A 16197-nucleotide genomic window follows, 5' to 3' on the forward strand; every position below is an offset into this window, starting at 1 on the left:
TGATTGTAGAATTGCAGAGGAAACCAGTTAAGGTCTTTCAGTCGTTGTGGTTTCTTCCTTCCTCCTCCTCCTTTAGTAGATGTTTTTGTCATGAAAGGGTCTTCTGTATCTCAGACTGGCCCTTAAATTAAAATGGCTTTGAACTTGATATCCTTCTGTTTCTATTTCCCTAGTGCTGGGATAACAGCGGCCTGCCACAATACCAGCCTAAGTCCTTTTAACCAACCCTTTTCTTAATTGACCTCAAAATTACTGATTTTGCAAGTGTCTACCGTAGTCTAAGCAATTTCTGCTGCATATGTGTCAGCAAGGGAACAAAGGCGTGTTCTTTGACTGTAAGGCTACATAAGATACTGCCATCTCACCTTTTCTTCAGACCTCTTATCTTTTTTGCCCTGAGATTTTCATGTCTTCTCCACACCTATGCCAGAGGTCTAAGGTCATCTCCATTCAAAGCCTGGGTGGTACGCGCCTGTAATCCTATCGCTCAGATGAAGGCCAGAGGACTAGAAGTTCAAGGCCAGTCTGTTCCTGTGTGAGACCCTGTCTCCAAAACAAGACAAAGTCTCGTCCTCCTGAGGCTGTTGTCCTGCAGAATCTGCTTCATGGGTCTCGGAATCTGTTCCCTGCCTTAGGTCCCTGTTCTTCCTACTCTGGGTCACCCTCACTGGTTTTCTGCTTCTGGTCTAAACACCTCCATCCTTTTTTTTTTTAAGTGTATGAATGAACCTACATGAATGTCTGTGCACTATATGCATACCTGGTACCCATGTAGGCCAGAAGACACATTTGAATCCCCTGGAGCTAGAGTTTACAGATGGTTGTGAGCTGCTGTATAGGTGCTGGGAATCAAACCCAGGCTCTGCTGAAGAAGCATCCAGTGCTCTTAGCCTCTGAACTGTCTCCAGCAGGAAGCTCGTGTTAAAATAGGAATCTTATCATAACTCACCCAACCACACTCCCTTTTTACTGATGAAATGATAGCTCTACTCACATAGATAAGTGTTTATTGTGGTTCAAAGGTTCTGTATATATTTGTGATTGTACTGATCGCTACATTACCCCTATAAGATAAAAGCTGTCCTAACAGTAACTGATGCCCAAACATCTTGTGGGGTTGGCCAAAGCCAGTCAAAAAGGATGAGTTTGGCATCCCGGCCAAGCACTGGTTCTACAACCTGCTTGTTTTTCTCTCTTGTCACCATAAAAATTAACACTGCTTATGGGAATAAGAAAATAGTTTATTCTCAGCCAATTACAAGTGGCCGTGAGAAATCAGGAAATATGGATTCAGATGATCTGAATGACTAAAAGAAAGTTATCAGTCAACAAAATACATAGGTGGGGCAATCAGGTAGGTGCGCTATACCAAGGCAAGGAAATCGACTTAGGTATTATTTTTGTTCTTAGTTCAAGGGTTAATAGAGGCTAAACTCAAGCTTATTTCTAGAGTTTTGTCTAAAGGTTATGAGGAAGTCAGATACAAGGTGGATAACAAATGGAGCTATAAAGATAGCCAGAGGTCATTTTGGCTCTTACTGGCAACAGTCTCTTCACATTCATAGGGGTCTACTTCGCAGGCCAGCAGGCCGCAGGATCTCAAGCTCATTAGCATTCTCTTCAAGGACATCCATACAGCCAGGGTGTTGGTGCACAGCTGTAAATTCAATCCATATTCAACAAACATACTGCAGGATACTCATGTTCTGGTCCGAGTATATGCTTGTTGACTTCCTTTCTTCCCTCCCTCCCTCCCTCCCTTCTTCCCTCCTTCCCTCCTTCCCTTCCTTCCTTCCTTCCTACACTTCACTTTCTAGTGTAAAAACCCTTATGAAGCCTGGGTGGAGGCTCTGGTGTGAGTTTTCACAAGATGGTCGGCGAATTCCTGCTGGGGAGACTTGTTGAACAGAGTTTCTCTCCAGAAGTTGGGAGTTGGGTAGCTATAGGCTTAGAGGTGGCCTCAGAGGTAGCCTCAGCAAAGTTGTCCAGGATGGCAGTGCACATCCTGGCTGATGTGTATGTAGCCGTCATTAACACTGGTTATCCAAGCAGCTTCTTGGGGACAGGGACAGATCATGCCATTGCCTCTGGGGGCAGGGATGAGGTACAGCAGCACAAAGCCTCCGTGACTGCCACCTTGGGTGGGGCTTGCCAACGGAAGGCTTGGCCAAGATGAAGGCCCCCCAGATGGTACAGGTTACCTCCTTGCAGCACCCAACACTGAAACCAACATGGCCATTGTAGCCCATATCTGCATGATCTTTAGAATGTCATCATTCAGGGACACTCCAGAGAATATCTCAGTGAGAACAGATTCCTTGATAGGCACGGAAAACAGGTAGATCTCATCCAGGGGGGTGATCTTCATGTCCTTGACCGGGTGGCCCAGCTTGGAGAGGGGATCCACTCATTGTCTTCCATTTTACTTCCATGAGCCCCTGGGGCCTCACCACAGCCTCTAAGATGGATGGGCCTCCCAAGCCTGGACCCCTCAGTCCTCCTGTTTCACTTGTGCAATCTGCCTTTTAGTATATTCCTGAGGAAGAGGATAGTGGATTTTTTGGAGTTTAGTGATGATGGTTGTTTTTGTTGTTTGGGTTTTTTGTTTTGTTTTGTTTTGTTTTGAGACCGGTTTTATGTAGCAGGAGTTGACATTGAACCTGCTGTGCAGCTAAGTCTGGCCTTGAACTCTGCAGACAGCTCAAAAATGCCAGGATTACAACTCTGTTCTCCATGGTGTAATGCATGTTTTTAATCCCCGTGCTCAAGAGGCAGAGGCAGGCAGATATCTGTGAGTTCAAGACCAGCCTGGTTTACATAGCAAGTTCTAGACCAACCAGGACTACACAGTGAGACCCTGTCTGAAAGAGAAAAGAAAAAAACAAACTTTAATATGCACTCTGTCTGGCCTGTTATAAAAAGTGTTTGCAAAGGAGCTGGACCAGGGTTTATAATTCCAGCATGCGGGAGACAGATGCAGGAAGAGCAGGGCCAGCCTTGGCTACATAAAAGATTCTAGGTCAGTTTGGGCTACGTGAGACCCAGGTTGATCTCAGACTCACATGTCTTCCTCCTGCCTCAGCCTTCTAAGTGCTAAGATTACAGGTGTGTGCCTCCACATCTACCTTGAATCGTGTTGGATCTTTCTGATGGTATAAGGCACAGCCCCTTTGCAGGAAGGGTTAGCACTCAGGATGAAATGCTTAAGTAACATTCTTGATAAATCATATTGGGATTAAGATGTGTTCTGGGGAACCAGTCTACCACCCGCCCACTTGACTGCCAGTCAGGAATTTAATGTTCTTTAAACATTCCTGCATCTAGTCTATCATTGATTATATAACCAGCTTCCCTACGAGAGGGTTAGGGCTGGGGACGTACTGCAGGCTCAGCACTTGCCTAGCATCCAGCATGCAGGAGGCAAGACCAAACACACACACACACACACACACACACACACACACACACACACACACACACACACACACAGCTAAACCTCCAAGGATCGAGTTCCTCTGGGACTCTCCTAGTTCCTTTGATGTTCAAACTAGTCCAAAAAGCTGAGGGCCTATGCATATGGGACAACCAGAGCTCAGATTCAGGCCATATTCCTGAGATCCCAGGACTGTCAGACTGTCCACACGGCAAATTCTGGAAATGCTGTTATGAAGGCCAGCCTCTGCCAGCCTGCGTCCTGTCATTGACTTCCCTTAGTCAGCACCTTGCCTTCTGTGGTGTGGAGAGAAGCAAAACTTACTGCAAAGAGAATATTTGTGACATGAATTTCCATAGATGACTGATTGCAATAAAGAACTGCGATCATGGTCATGATGAAGAACTTACACAGGGTAGTGGGGTCAGGGTTCAAAGGGCACTGCCTGCTTTGCGGTGGGCACTGGCGTACCCTCCCTGCTGGTGTCTGTAAAAGCGAGCCCAGCGTCCTCTCTTGCAGGTTTTGCTACAGTATGGCTGGATGTGAGCATTTTCCACCACTCCTGGGGTAGAAGAGTGGGTTGTCTATGCCTTTGGGTGCGTCTGCCTCTTTGGTGTCTTTCCGGACTGAGGATAATTTCTCCGTTCAGTTGCTGCCCCGTTCTAAGTAATCCCATGTTTCCAGTAGCCTGTAGCACTCTTTCTTGCCTTGTATATCGTACAGGTACACACCCTTTTTTTGTTTTGTTTTTGTTTTTAAAGATGGGCTATCTTTGTTGCCCAGGCTTCAGCCCTCTGAGTGGCTTGAAACCAGGTGCGTGTCACTGCTTCCAGCTTCACGTGTTCTCTTCCCTTGGCATTGCCAACGGATTGTGTGAACCGAGTGAGAGAGTAAAGCTACTTGTACTCGCCCCCAGCCTTCCTGCCTTCCCCCGGCCTCCTTTGTCAGCTGTAAAAGTTCTCCTCATCAAGAGTAGCACTGCTCAAGTATTCGTTTTTATCTAAACTAAAATTCCTGAAGTTTTTCTGTACACTTTGCCTTTTCCTGTCTGATTTGCATGTATTTATTATTCCAGGTTGGCAACAGAGATGACTCCAATCTTTATATAAATGTGAAGCTGAAGGCTGCTGAAGAGGTAAAGCCCAGAACACCAATGCTGGCATCCTAACTCACACCACCCCCCACCAACCTAAGGTCCTGTTGGTTAACCTTGCCCTGTGTGCCCCTCTCCACAAAACTGTCACCAGCAGACCCTAATTCAACTGTTGGGCAGGCCAGAGTCACGTGACCTAGCCCAGCTGGGTTTCCCCACAGCGTGCTTCTTTCTCATCGATGGTTTTCTTCCCAGAGAGCCAGATGAGTGGATGTGGGATGATGCCGAGAGTGATGGTGACAAGTGAATGACAGGACAGGCTGATTCTTCTCCACACACAGTCACAGTCCTTCAAAGAGACGGGCCCAGCTCTCAGGCTCTCCTACCATTTGCCTGTTTCCTGTGTTTGTTTCTGCAGATTGGGATCAAAGCCACTCACATTAAATTACTGAGGACGTCCACAGAGTCTGAGGTGAGCCAATGAACAAACCTGGTGAGGTACCTCCCTGTCCACTTGCTTTGGTGGAGCCTTAGGGGCTGAGGTACACTTTGTAGAAAGAAATCTCTAGGTTCTTCACAGCCCTCACTTCCCCCTTTCTTTTTTCTTTTTTCTTTTGTTTGTTTGTTTGTCTTTGCTTGTTTGTTGTTTTTGGAGACAGGGTTTCTCTGTGTAGCCTTGGCTGTCCTGGACTCCCTTTGTAGACCAGGCTGGGCTCAAACTCACAGAGTTCCACCTGCCTCTGCCTCCCTGAGAGCTGGGATTACAGGTGTGCGCCACCGTGCCCGGATCACTTCCCCCTTTCAACATCTGTGTAACATGCAAATTAAATGTGGCGCTCCTATTAGGTGTTAAAATACGTCATCTCCCTGAATGAAGACACCACTGTGCATGGATTCATAGTGCAGCTACCTTTGGATTCAGAGAACCCCATCAGCACGGAAGCCATCATCGATGCTATCTCACCCGAGAAGGATGTGGATGGGTGAGTGCTGCCCGCTGGTTTGGTTTAGAGCACGCTTCTGTCCTGGAAGCGTAGTGCCACGCTTGTTTCTAAAGAACAGAGGCTCTGTTCCTTCCGCCTTATTTTGATGATTTCGTTTCAGGTTGACTAGCATCAGCGCTGGGAAACTTGCCAGAGGTGATCTAAACAACTGCTTCATTCCGTGCACGCCTAAGGGATGCTTGGAGCTCATCAAAGAGACAGGTAAACATGAGCCAGACCAGCAGCGGGAAGGCACCGCCTGCCTGAGAAAGAGCCTCCAAGATATGTGCAATACAAAGAAGTGGCTCATAGGGAAATGGACTTGATGCACAAAACAAGCTGAAAAATATGCTCAGTTTTCTCCCCAGCCCTGAGGAGGACACGTGCTGCTGTTTAATAGCCGAGGAAGCAGGCTTAGAGCTGGTGTACTTGCAAAAACACCTGCAGCCCCAGCACTTGGAAGGCAAAAGCAGGAGAGGAGGGTCAGGAGTTTGAGGCCATCCTGGGCTACATGAGAAACTGCCTCAAAAGCAAGGACTGAGGCTCAGTCCCCTTCCCTGAAAGCAAAAAGAAGCAAACAGACAAAAGAGACGACAGAGTCAAGATTTGAACCCAGGGTTGTGTGCCTTAAAAGCAGTTTATTTTTGGGGGGGGTCGGGGGGAGATATCCCAAATGGCAGTAAGAATTCAGAGAGTAGAAAAGTGATTGAAGCAGTGGGATCCTGTCCCTGGAGCCAGCACCAAGTCTACTGTGGTTCCAGCACTAGACAGTTGCTGGAGTGGATCTCGTGAACAGTCACCCCGCCTTACTTTATAACATAGCTAGTACCTTCGTGTTTTACTTTCTTTATGAATACTCTCAGCAGAGTTTATTTTTTGCAAGGAAATGAGTCCTGTAAGGGAAAAGTAGGTCAGAAGTTTCAAGCGAGGTGTTTGGCCCATGTTAGTAATGAAAATTGTCTGTGGTCGGCCAGCGATGAGAAGCCTTGGCCCAGCTAGGACAGTTCAGGCCTACAGTTTATATTCTTCAGTATGTTTAGCCAACGATTATTACAGCTTTATAGAAACAAACCTCATGAACTACTAACTTGTGGCTTCTCAGCTTCAAATCTTGGCTGAATCCTAACTAGTCCAATAAGGTCTCATTGACTGATTGGTTTGCTGTGCTGGAAATGAAACTCAGGTGCCTCCAGCATGACCTTGTAGCTGCTCTACAGTTGAGGCACGCCTCCAGCCCAGTGCTGTACTTGTTAATCACTTCAGATTTTGAGGACTTCACATCTAGTGTAGACAGACATGATGGTGACACTCTCTAAGCGCTGGTCTTCTGATGGAATTGATTACTCTTCAAGAAGTGTGGTTTAAATCTCAGGCTGCCTCAAGCAAGGGTTCATAGCTTTTCAGCCTTGATGGGATGTTGGCAGTTGGTCTGATGTGGATTGCTGGCCCCCAAGATCTGATTGCACCTATCCTTGTTGTGTAAACCTGCCTAAGACGTACCTGATAGGTTGATCAAACAGCCTGTACCTGGGCAGGGCAGAATCGCATAGACATGGCTAAGGTTCCTAGGCTGAGAGAGGACAGGAGAATCACAGGAGACAGAAGAAGAGGAAGGAGGACACCATGACGGGTTAATGTGGAGAAGGAAACCACATGGGCTGAGAGGAAGGACTCCAGTAATGGCGTGAAAAGGCCCAGATAAAAAAAAAAACAAGCCAGTCCCATGGGATTATAGGTGGAAAGTAGACCAGATGAGGAGGATTAAGGTGGATGGCTTTGGATGGAGCTGCGAGATGGATGGCGAGGTTATTGAGCCATCGTAGGTGAAATATTCTGCCCAGCCCAGGGTAAATAAGGCAATTATCAAATCTAACAGGTGTCTGTGTCTTATTATTTGTGATAGCTGGTTAAATAATACCGCCATGATCATCTTAGGACTAATTATAAACATTTATATAGCCCCAAACTCATTTTTTATCTACAACAGTGGGGTAGAACGGCTGGACAGAGTTTTCCAGGCTGCTCTGCTTCCTTCCGGGTGGGCAGCTCATCTGCAGGCCCCTCCTGGAAGTGAGGCTCCTCCCACACTCACTCCTCAGGCTAGATAGTCTCGGACTGCACCTCATAGGTCAGGGCTGCGGCGGAGCACCTGACTCCTCTGTGGGACAGCATAAGGAGCTGCAGGGTGTGGTTCAGTGGGGGGGGGGTGGGCACCATGTGTGCTCCCTGGGTTCAACCCCAACCCTGGGGTGGGGGTTGGAGGGGATGCTGATACAGTGTCAGAAGCACGGGTGCTGAGTCGGCTAAAAGGCTTTCCAGTCACTTACGCTTCCCGCTGTCACTTCCCTGCAAATAACCCCGTGCTTCAGGCCCTAAGCCAGACAGAACTTTGGATGAGAAACAACTCGCTGAATTTGGAAAGCCCGACTGATGACAATCTAATTTCCTCCTTTGCTCTGACCTTGTTCCATATGCCATAGTTTTCACGACTGTTTTGCCCATGTAGTTTTTAATCTGATAACTACATCCATATGTCTGTTAGCCGTATGTTGAGCTTTCTTTTTTTGAGGGTAGGATTTCTTCCCACTCTCTTATGACTCAATGAACAGATCTTGACCTAAGCAGAACTCCAAATCCCACTGCAAGAAGGACAGCACAGGTTCCCGTCTGAGGCTGCAGCTGAGTATGCAATTGCCAAAGGAACGCTCATAGGAAGGTTTCTGTTTGTTGCACTCATGCCCTGTATTCCGCTCGGGCGGTGCAGGGATCTCCATCTCTGATGCATTCTGGCCTCTCTTCCAGGGGTGCAGATTGCTGGAAAGCACGCCGTGGTGGTTGGGCGGAGTAAGATCGTCGGTGCCCCCATGCATGACCTGCTTCTGTGGAATAATGCCACGGTGACCACCTGCCACTCCAAGACCGCACATCTGGACAAAGAGGTAGGTGGTCCAGAGTAGAGTAGGTGTCCGGAGGGCGAGCTTCCATGCCTGTGTGTGTGTGTGTGTGTGTGTGTGTGTGTGTGCATGCGTGCATGCATGTGTAGGTATATCCTCTCACTTAACACCAGCAACTGTGCTATGTTCCTTGACTCGTTTTTTCAGGAGGAAGGAGCAAACTCAAATCATAAACTTGCCAACATTTATTCAGCTCTTTCTGACGCTCTGACCGTAAACTTTCTATACCAGCGTGCCCTGTGGCAGTAACGCAGTGCAGTAATTACGTCATGTACAGCTCTCCCAGGCTTGATGCTGTTGGCCTTGGGGATGGAGGTGCTCCAGAGGCTGAGCAGTGGGCATCTTCAGCTGTTCTTGGTTATTTTATTGCTGTTATTATTGTTGGTAGGCTGGGGCTGAGCCCCTTATGGTAGGCAGCATTTTACTACTGAGCCACAGCCTTCGCCCCAGGAGCTTGTTCTTGAGCCTTGTGTTGGAGTCCGGAGTCTAAGGATGCTCACGTGGCTGTGTCCCTGTTGGCAGTGTAGTTTTGTGTACGGGCAGAGCATAAAATGGAGGCCTGGCACCCCCCTCTCTAATATTCTTAAACTGTTCAGCGGTAGTGATGGGAGTGGCACTTGCATTTCATGAAAGAGGGTTCCCTCACCGGGAGCGTTGTCACTGAATTTCTGAAGTCTGGATCCCTTCCCCTCCCTAGGTCAACAAAGGAGACATTCTGGTGGTTGCCGCGGGACAGCCCGAGTTGGTGAAAGGGGACTGGATCAAGCCCGGGGCTGTGGTCATAGACTGTGGGATCAACTATGTCCCAGGTGAGTGGTGCCGGGAGACGACCCTCAGCTCACTTTAGATCAGGGGCTGGGGCTTGGTGTGACGGGTTAGTGGGGGAGTAGTTGTCATTGGTGGGCTGTCCTGCCTGCTGTCAGATGCATGACTCGCCACTGTCCTCTACTAATTCTCAGATGACTCAGTGCAGAGAGAGTGGAAGGGGGGACAGGCGCATCCTTGCTTGTTTGCTCGTTCAATTGAGACAAGAGCTCTTCCTGTAGCCAGTCTTGGCCTTGAAATCACAGTCTTGGCCTTGTGCCAGCCCCTGAGTGTGGGATTGCAGGTGTGCAGGACTTCACCTGCTGTCCGTTCTGCCTCCGTATATGTAGCTGACACCTTTATCTTGATAAAGGCAGACTTGTGTGATACACTACAGTAGTTTTTCCTTATCCATGATCTTGCTTTCCCTGGTTGCAGTTACTCACAGTCAACTGTGATCCAAAACTATTAAACGGAGGACTCCTAGTCAGTGAGGTGTTTGTTGGTTCCTTTGTTTTTGAGGCCGGGTCTCCCTCTGTAGTTCTGACTGACCTGGAACTCATTATATAGATCACCCTGGCCCTGAACTCCCAGAGACCTGCCTACCCTTGCCTCCAGGGTGCTAGCATTAAGGGCATGCATCACCACTCCTGGACAGTTAATGGATTTTAAATGGTTTGCTGTCCTGTGTGGCTTGATGAAATCTTGTGCTGTCCTTTTCTGTCTCGATTCTTCCTCCCTGGGACAGGAATCATCCCTCTGTCACCTGTGTCCAGGCCAACTACACAACTTACCTGAAAGTCTCTTAGTAACCTCCGCTTATCGGATTTGAACTTATGTCATCAAATTTGGCGGCAAGTGCTTTTACCCACTGAGCCATCTTCTTTGCGTCTCCTCCTGCCTGTGCGGCGCGTTGCTCTTTCAAAAGAAATTTTCAGGAACAGTTCAGGAGTACCTTCATGCAGTTCCCAATTCAGTAACTACTTCTGTGCACTGAGCACCATGGCAGGCCGTGGGCTCTGTGACAGAGTATGGCCCAGTTACAGACTTCTCTTATTTATTTATTTATTTATTTATTTATTTATTTATTTATCCATTCATTTTGTGATTGTGGGACTCAAACCCAGGGCCTTGTGCATGGTAGGCAAGTGCCCTCCCATTGAATTTCACCAGCAATCACCCTTCTGTGTTTGGACTTCAAGCAGCTTCTTCGATTCCTCATGGCAGTCCTTCCTAAACCATATCTGGTTTCCTTTCATCCAGGCATGATCTTTGTCTTCTGAATATCCCTCTCGCTAGCTCCTGTCCCACAGAAGTTAGCGTTTTGGGTGTCTTGCGTCCTGTGCTGATCTCAGTCAGCTCCCGGGAGCTCCTCAGTAGTCTCCGAGCTGCCTTGTGGCACCCTGCCTTCCCTCCTGACAGATCTGTTGAGTTGTTGAGGCCAGTTACAGCAAGGATTTTTTTTCCCCTTTTCCTCTTCCCATCTGAAGTTTAAAATGCAGACACTGAGCTGCCAGCAGCATTAGTCACTGTCAAGTTCTCGCTGTTTCTAACCTCCCTCCCACTCGGCCTCGCTTTTAAGACAGTAGCTCATAATTGATCACTCATTTTCTGGGTGTAATTATCTAACGGGTGTGGAAGAAGTTGCTCGCCTGAATCTCCCCGCTGTGAATACTTGCAGGGTGACATCTGAGCTCAGTCTACTTACATCCCATCATCTCTGGATCATAAACTACTATGGACATTAAAAAACAAAACAAACAAACAAAAAAACAACAACAAAATGAGACATGAGGTAGAAAAGAAAAAACGTGGCCTGGGGTGCTCCTCAGTGGTAGGGTTGCCTAGCTGTGCTAAACCCTGGATTTTATCCTATTACTTCATTGAAAAGGGGAAATTTGTTTGTTTATTGGAGATTTAATTAAAAGAAAAATAAAACTGGGTTAAGAGCTAGAATTCTGTAGATACAAAGCCTGAAACTTCGGCATAAACATTGATTTCTCATGTAGGTATTAAAACAGCATAGGGGGCCATCAATATTTTCACTGGTCCTAGGCATATGGGCACATAAATGCTAGTATGTCTGGAAGGGGTAGCTCCCTGGGAACGATAGAATCACGTGGCTACTGGCCAGACGTAGGCTTCAAGACCTGAAGACTTGAAGGCTGATCTTTGAATCTCTTCGTCTGATGGAGCTATTTAGTCCACCCCTAAGCCACTTCTTGGTTTATTTTATATTTTTTAAAATTGTTTTCTTGAGAATTGAATCTCCGTGGGAGAAGAATTGCTTAGCAAGCACAAGACTCTAGGGGTTATCTTATTAAAAATAAATAAAAATAAAAATTGAGCCGGGTGGTGGTGGCACACACCCTTAACCCCAGTAGAGGCAGAGGCAGGAGGAACGCTGAGAGTTTGAGGCCAGCATGGTCTACAGAAGGAGTTCCAGCACAGCCAGGGCTACACAGAGAAGCACTGTCTCAAAAAAAGTCAATAGACTGGTTGTTTGGTTGGTTGGTTGATTGATGATTGATTTTGTGATCCACTCAAGGATAAAAGGAACAGATCACTTTACTGGTTAAGAATGAATTAATGCACACATTTTTCCAGTTTTTAAATTTTGATTTGCAGTGTCAGGGAATCAAACTCAGGACCTTCCCATTCTGGGCAAACGCTCCGCCACTGAACCACATCTCCAGTTACCTCAAAGGAATATTTTTTAGGAATGAGCCGGAATGAGGAAGGTATTTGCCAGAATGGTGAATGTGGCTTTCCTGTGTGGCTCATTAGAAAAGATAATTTGAGAAGTGCTAATGCTTTACTTAAAGGGCTATGAAAAGAAGCTTTTCTACCACACCCTGAACCAGTGCCTGCTCACCACATAGACAGCTTCTGTGCTGTCCTCTGTAGTTAGTGGTCTCCAAACTAAATGTCACGGTCAAACTCGAGTGCTTGGAACTTTCCGTTGAAAGAGAAAGCCTGGGCTAGGAATGATATGAAGTCAGAGGATAACTTTTCTGGGATTGGCTCCTGCCTTCACCTTGTTGAGACAGCTTCATTTCTGCCGTTCCTTATTCCCCTGAGACTAGCTGGCCCACTAGTTTCCTGGTCTCTGTCTACACCTCACCCTAGGAATGTTGGAATTACAGGTGCATCGGCGCTGTGTGGGCTCTGGGGATCTGACCGAGAATCTCTCTTGCCATAGTGTGTCTCTTCAGTAACCTAAAACATTGTGAGTGGCTGTGTGTTAGGCCTTTGCAGTTTTGAACTTCCGGTCAATGCCGAGCCTCCAAGGGTGGAGGACAGTTAGTGAGTTAGGGCTCATCCAAGAGTCTGGGTTGTTTTGTTTTGTTTTTGGCTACGTCTGGAGACTTCCTTCTCGACCCAGCAGCATGCTTAAAGAGAGCTGGCAATGTGGCTAAGATTCTACCGGATCCTCTCTGGGGAACTTGAATGCTCCAAGGACGAGGCCTGTCCCCCACAGCATCTCCCGGAAGTGCGCCAGAGCAGAGTGTAGGATGTTCTTTGTGTGAGTGAGCGATGGTGCATCAGTGAGCTTGTTCCCTTCAATAGCTATTCTTTGCTGCTGAGGTTTGTGGTTCTGGTCCTTTTAAGGGAAGCATAATTCTATTCTTTGCCTTGAGCAAGCATTTAAGTAACTGCTCAGTCTTTGGAACGGGATGTTGAATTGTTCCTTCAGCTCCCGCCTGGAGCTCACTAACTGCAGACAGTTGCTGTAGAAACCGTATCTGGCAGCTGTGACATAGTTGGCGCTTTGTGTACCTTTAAAAAAAAAATCCTTTGTAGGCCTTGGTAAATTAACATTTTAAAAGGTCGTCAGTTTTAAGAATAAGAAACATTTATCACCAGACGGGCTACAATAGGATTCTCTGGGATCTGGAAAGCCCCCCTTTTTAAAAGTATTTATTTATTTCTAAATTATTTTAATTTTCTTTTCTTACCACTTAGACATCTTAAGAGGTTTATTTTGGATAATATAATTTTCTCCCTAGAAACTAGAGAGCATCTACCTAGCCCTGGTGTTGGGGAAGTAGACACTTCAGCCGAACGGGACTAATGCACTCATAAGTTTTACATAGATCGTTTTTTGGGGGTGTGGGGAACCAGATTGTCAAACGCCATTATCGTGACTCTGAGACTTTGCTTTTTTTCCCCCCCCCTCCTGACCCAGACGATACAAAACCAAATGGAAAGAAAGTTGTGGGTGATGTGGCGTATGATGAGGCCAAGGAGAGGGCAAGCTTTATCACACCTGTTCCCGGTGGCGTGGGGCCCATGACTGTGGCAATGCTGATGCAGGTACGGTGTAGACAGTTCTGTGACTGTTCTAGAGACATTTCTACCCTAAGACACCACCACTTAAAACCTGCTTGGAAGCTATGCACAGATAGGAGGCTGCTGAAGGAAAGAGGAACGAGAGAACAAAGAAATGGCACCCCTCATGTTAGCAGCGGAGGCAGAACCGTTCTTAAGGCCTTTGGAGTTTAGAACTGAAGTAGAAAAGCGCTGGCTGGCCACAGTGAGGGGTGGGTGAGGCAGAGGCCTTAGAGCATGGCGCCTCCTCGCTCAGCTCTAGTTGAGGCTTTACAACTGAATCGATTCAGTTGGGCTGAACTGTTGTGACCTGGGGCTTGGAGCTGCTGTGTGTGGAGTTAGGCTCTTCACCTGTTGCACCCCGTCCCTCTCGTACACCCAGAGCACAGTGGAGAGCGCGCAGCGTTTCCTGCGGAAATTTAAGCCAGGAAAGTGGACGATTCAGTATAACAAGCTGAACCTGCAGACACCCGTCCCCAGGTAAGAGTGAGGTGTTCTTGGTCGGAACCTTGTAGCTGGTTAGGGGTTAACCATTGGGTACTGTGAGTCCATGAGTGCTTCTGACAGCACCGTTGATTGGGGGTGAAAGGGTGTTGCTAGTGTGGGCTTAATTCACTGCAGTGACTAAAAGTCGGCACCCGTCCTTGTGTGTTTTTAAAGTGACATTGCTATATCTCGATCTTACAAACCAAAACTCATCGGGAAACTGGCCCGAGAAATTGGGCTCCTCACAGAGGAGGTGGAACTGTACGGGGAAACGAAGGCCAAAGTCTTGCTGTCGGTACTAGAACGCCTGAAGTGCCAGCCTGACGGGAAATACGTGGTCGTGACTGGGTACGTATGCCCTGTTGCCAGCAGGGTCACATTCAGCCGTCATCACCATTTGCGAGTGTGTGGAAGAGCCGTTAGCCCGGTCTTCTGTTGGTGTTGGTTTTATGTTTGTTTTAACTTGCGTGAGTGCACGCAGGCGTGTGAGTGTGGATACCCACCGACCAGGTGATTCCAGGGGATCCGGTGGCCTCTTGGTGCACCAGGCACACGTGGTGCACTCACGGCATGCAGGCAAAACAAATAAGTAAATTGTTTTTTGTTTTTTGTTTTTTTTTATATGGGAGGAGAGAGCTGTAGAGTGATTCCGAAAGACCCGGGTTTGAGTCTCAGCACCTGTGTTGCAGCTCACAGCTGTCTGTAACTCCAGTCCTGAGGAATCTGCTGCCCCCCTCTGGCCTCCACAGGCACTGCAGCAGTGCACAGCCAGGCAAAAACCCCATACACGTAGAATAAAAATTACCTTTTTAAAATCATGGGATGCCAGGTTGTCAGGTACCTTTCTCTCATAGTGAGTAGAGCAGAAGTTCTTTGAAATTGCTTATATTATTGTGTACATGAATGATATGTGCATGTAGGGCTTCGAACGTGGAAGTGTAAGGTCAATTTTGTAGAGTTCGTTTGTTCATGGCACCATTATATGAGTTCCAGATGAAACTCGGGGTTAGGCTTTGAGGCTGCAGAGCCATCTGGTAGACCTCATTATTTTTGTCCTTAATGTTTTTGAAAATTATGACTGGGACTCTTAGAAAAGCTCTCAGGCCTTTTGTTATTAAAAAAAAAAAAAAATCGTGAGTGTGTGTACATGCCAGAAAAGCCTGTAGCATTCCCCTGGGGCTAAGTTACAGATGGCTGCAAACCTAGATGGCTTTGTTAGGTACGTGGGCTCTGGGACCCAACTCGGTTCTCTTGAAGAACAGCAGCAAGCGCCCTTAACTGCCAAGCTCTCTCTCTCTAGCCCCCTGTGCCTATTATCTAGATTAGGAGTTATTCTGCAGTGTGCACAGTGATTCAAATACATGAATTCTGTTGTCTGTTGCTGTCTTCTTGAAGAATAACTCCAACGCCCCTGGGAGAAGGAAAAAGCACAACCACAATCGGGCTGGTGCAAGCCCTCGGCGCCCACCTGCATCAGAATGTTTTTGCGTGTGTGAGACAGCCTTCTCAGGGGCCTACCTTTGGAATAAAAGGTACCTGTGGGGGGGGGACCCGCCTCCCCTGCCTTTCCCAGACTGGCTTTATCCCTGGATGCTTATGGGGGGCTTTAGCTCCTTTAGACAGCCGGAATATTTATTTGCTTCAGACATCTGTCTCGCGATGCATTTGAGGAAGGCTTTCGTGGTTACCTTGGGTCTTACCGCTTTTGACATACACAGAGATGCTTGGGGATGTGTGACGTGGAAGGAAACCACAGCTGTTGGTCCAGGCTTACACTGAAAGAGCCCAGCCCCTCAGAGGTCTCCCTTTGGGGAAAAGGAAAGGCCTGCCTTCACTTAGTGTGTGCTGGGTGTCCCGTGCTAAACACTTTGTGTATGCATCACTCTCTCCTCCCACATGAGATGATGTCACCACCGATTTATGACAGCCGCAATGCGACTTTACTGGTAGCTTGGTAACAGGTACCGTTATACAGCTAGTTAGTTAGTTTGTGATTGTTTGTTTGTGTTCGTGCCACAGCCTGCCTATGGAGGTCAGAGGACAACTTGCTAGGTTTGTTCTCTCCCTCCACTGTATGGATCCTAGAGATTAAACTCGGGTTATCGGGCTTGG

At 47.5% G+C, this 16197-nt stretch overlaps 1 protein-coding gene across 1 annotated transcript in view; it reads left to right on the forward strand.

Annotated features, from left to right (window-relative positions):
* The window catches only part of Mthfd1 (methylenetetrahydrofolate dehydrogenase, cyclohydrolase and formyltetrahydrofolate synthetase 1), a 62623-nt gene that overhangs the window by 15811 nt on the left and 30615 nt on the right, over window positions 1-16197 (forward strand). Inside the window, exons 3-12 of the mRNA XM_021635535.2 lie at window positions 4509-4568; window positions 4945-4998; window positions 5373-5509; window positions 5631-5731; window positions 8312-8448; window positions 9161-9272; window positions 13457-13584; window positions 13982-14079; window positions 14260-14433; window positions 15481-15617. Coding sequence (XP_021491210.1) covers window positions 4509-4568; window positions 4945-4998; window positions 5373-5509; window positions 5631-5731; window positions 8312-8448; window positions 9161-9272; window positions 13457-13584; window positions 13982-14079; window positions 14260-14433; window positions 15481-15617 — 1138 coding nt within the window. The remainder of the gene's footprint in view (window positions 1-4508; window positions 4569-4944; window positions 4999-5372; window positions 5510-5630; window positions 5732-8311; window positions 8449-9160; window positions 9273-13456; window positions 13585-13981; window positions 14080-14259; window positions 14434-15480; window positions 15618-16197) is intronic.

Source organism: Meriones unguiculatus, chromosome 7 (assembly GCF_030254825.1).
Source record: "Meriones unguiculatus strain TT.TT164.6M chromosome 7, Bangor_MerUng_6.1, whole genome shotgun sequence".
In the NCBI taxonomy this organism is placed as follows: Eukaryota; Metazoa; Chordata; class Mammalia; order Rodentia; family Muridae; genus Meriones; species Meriones unguiculatus.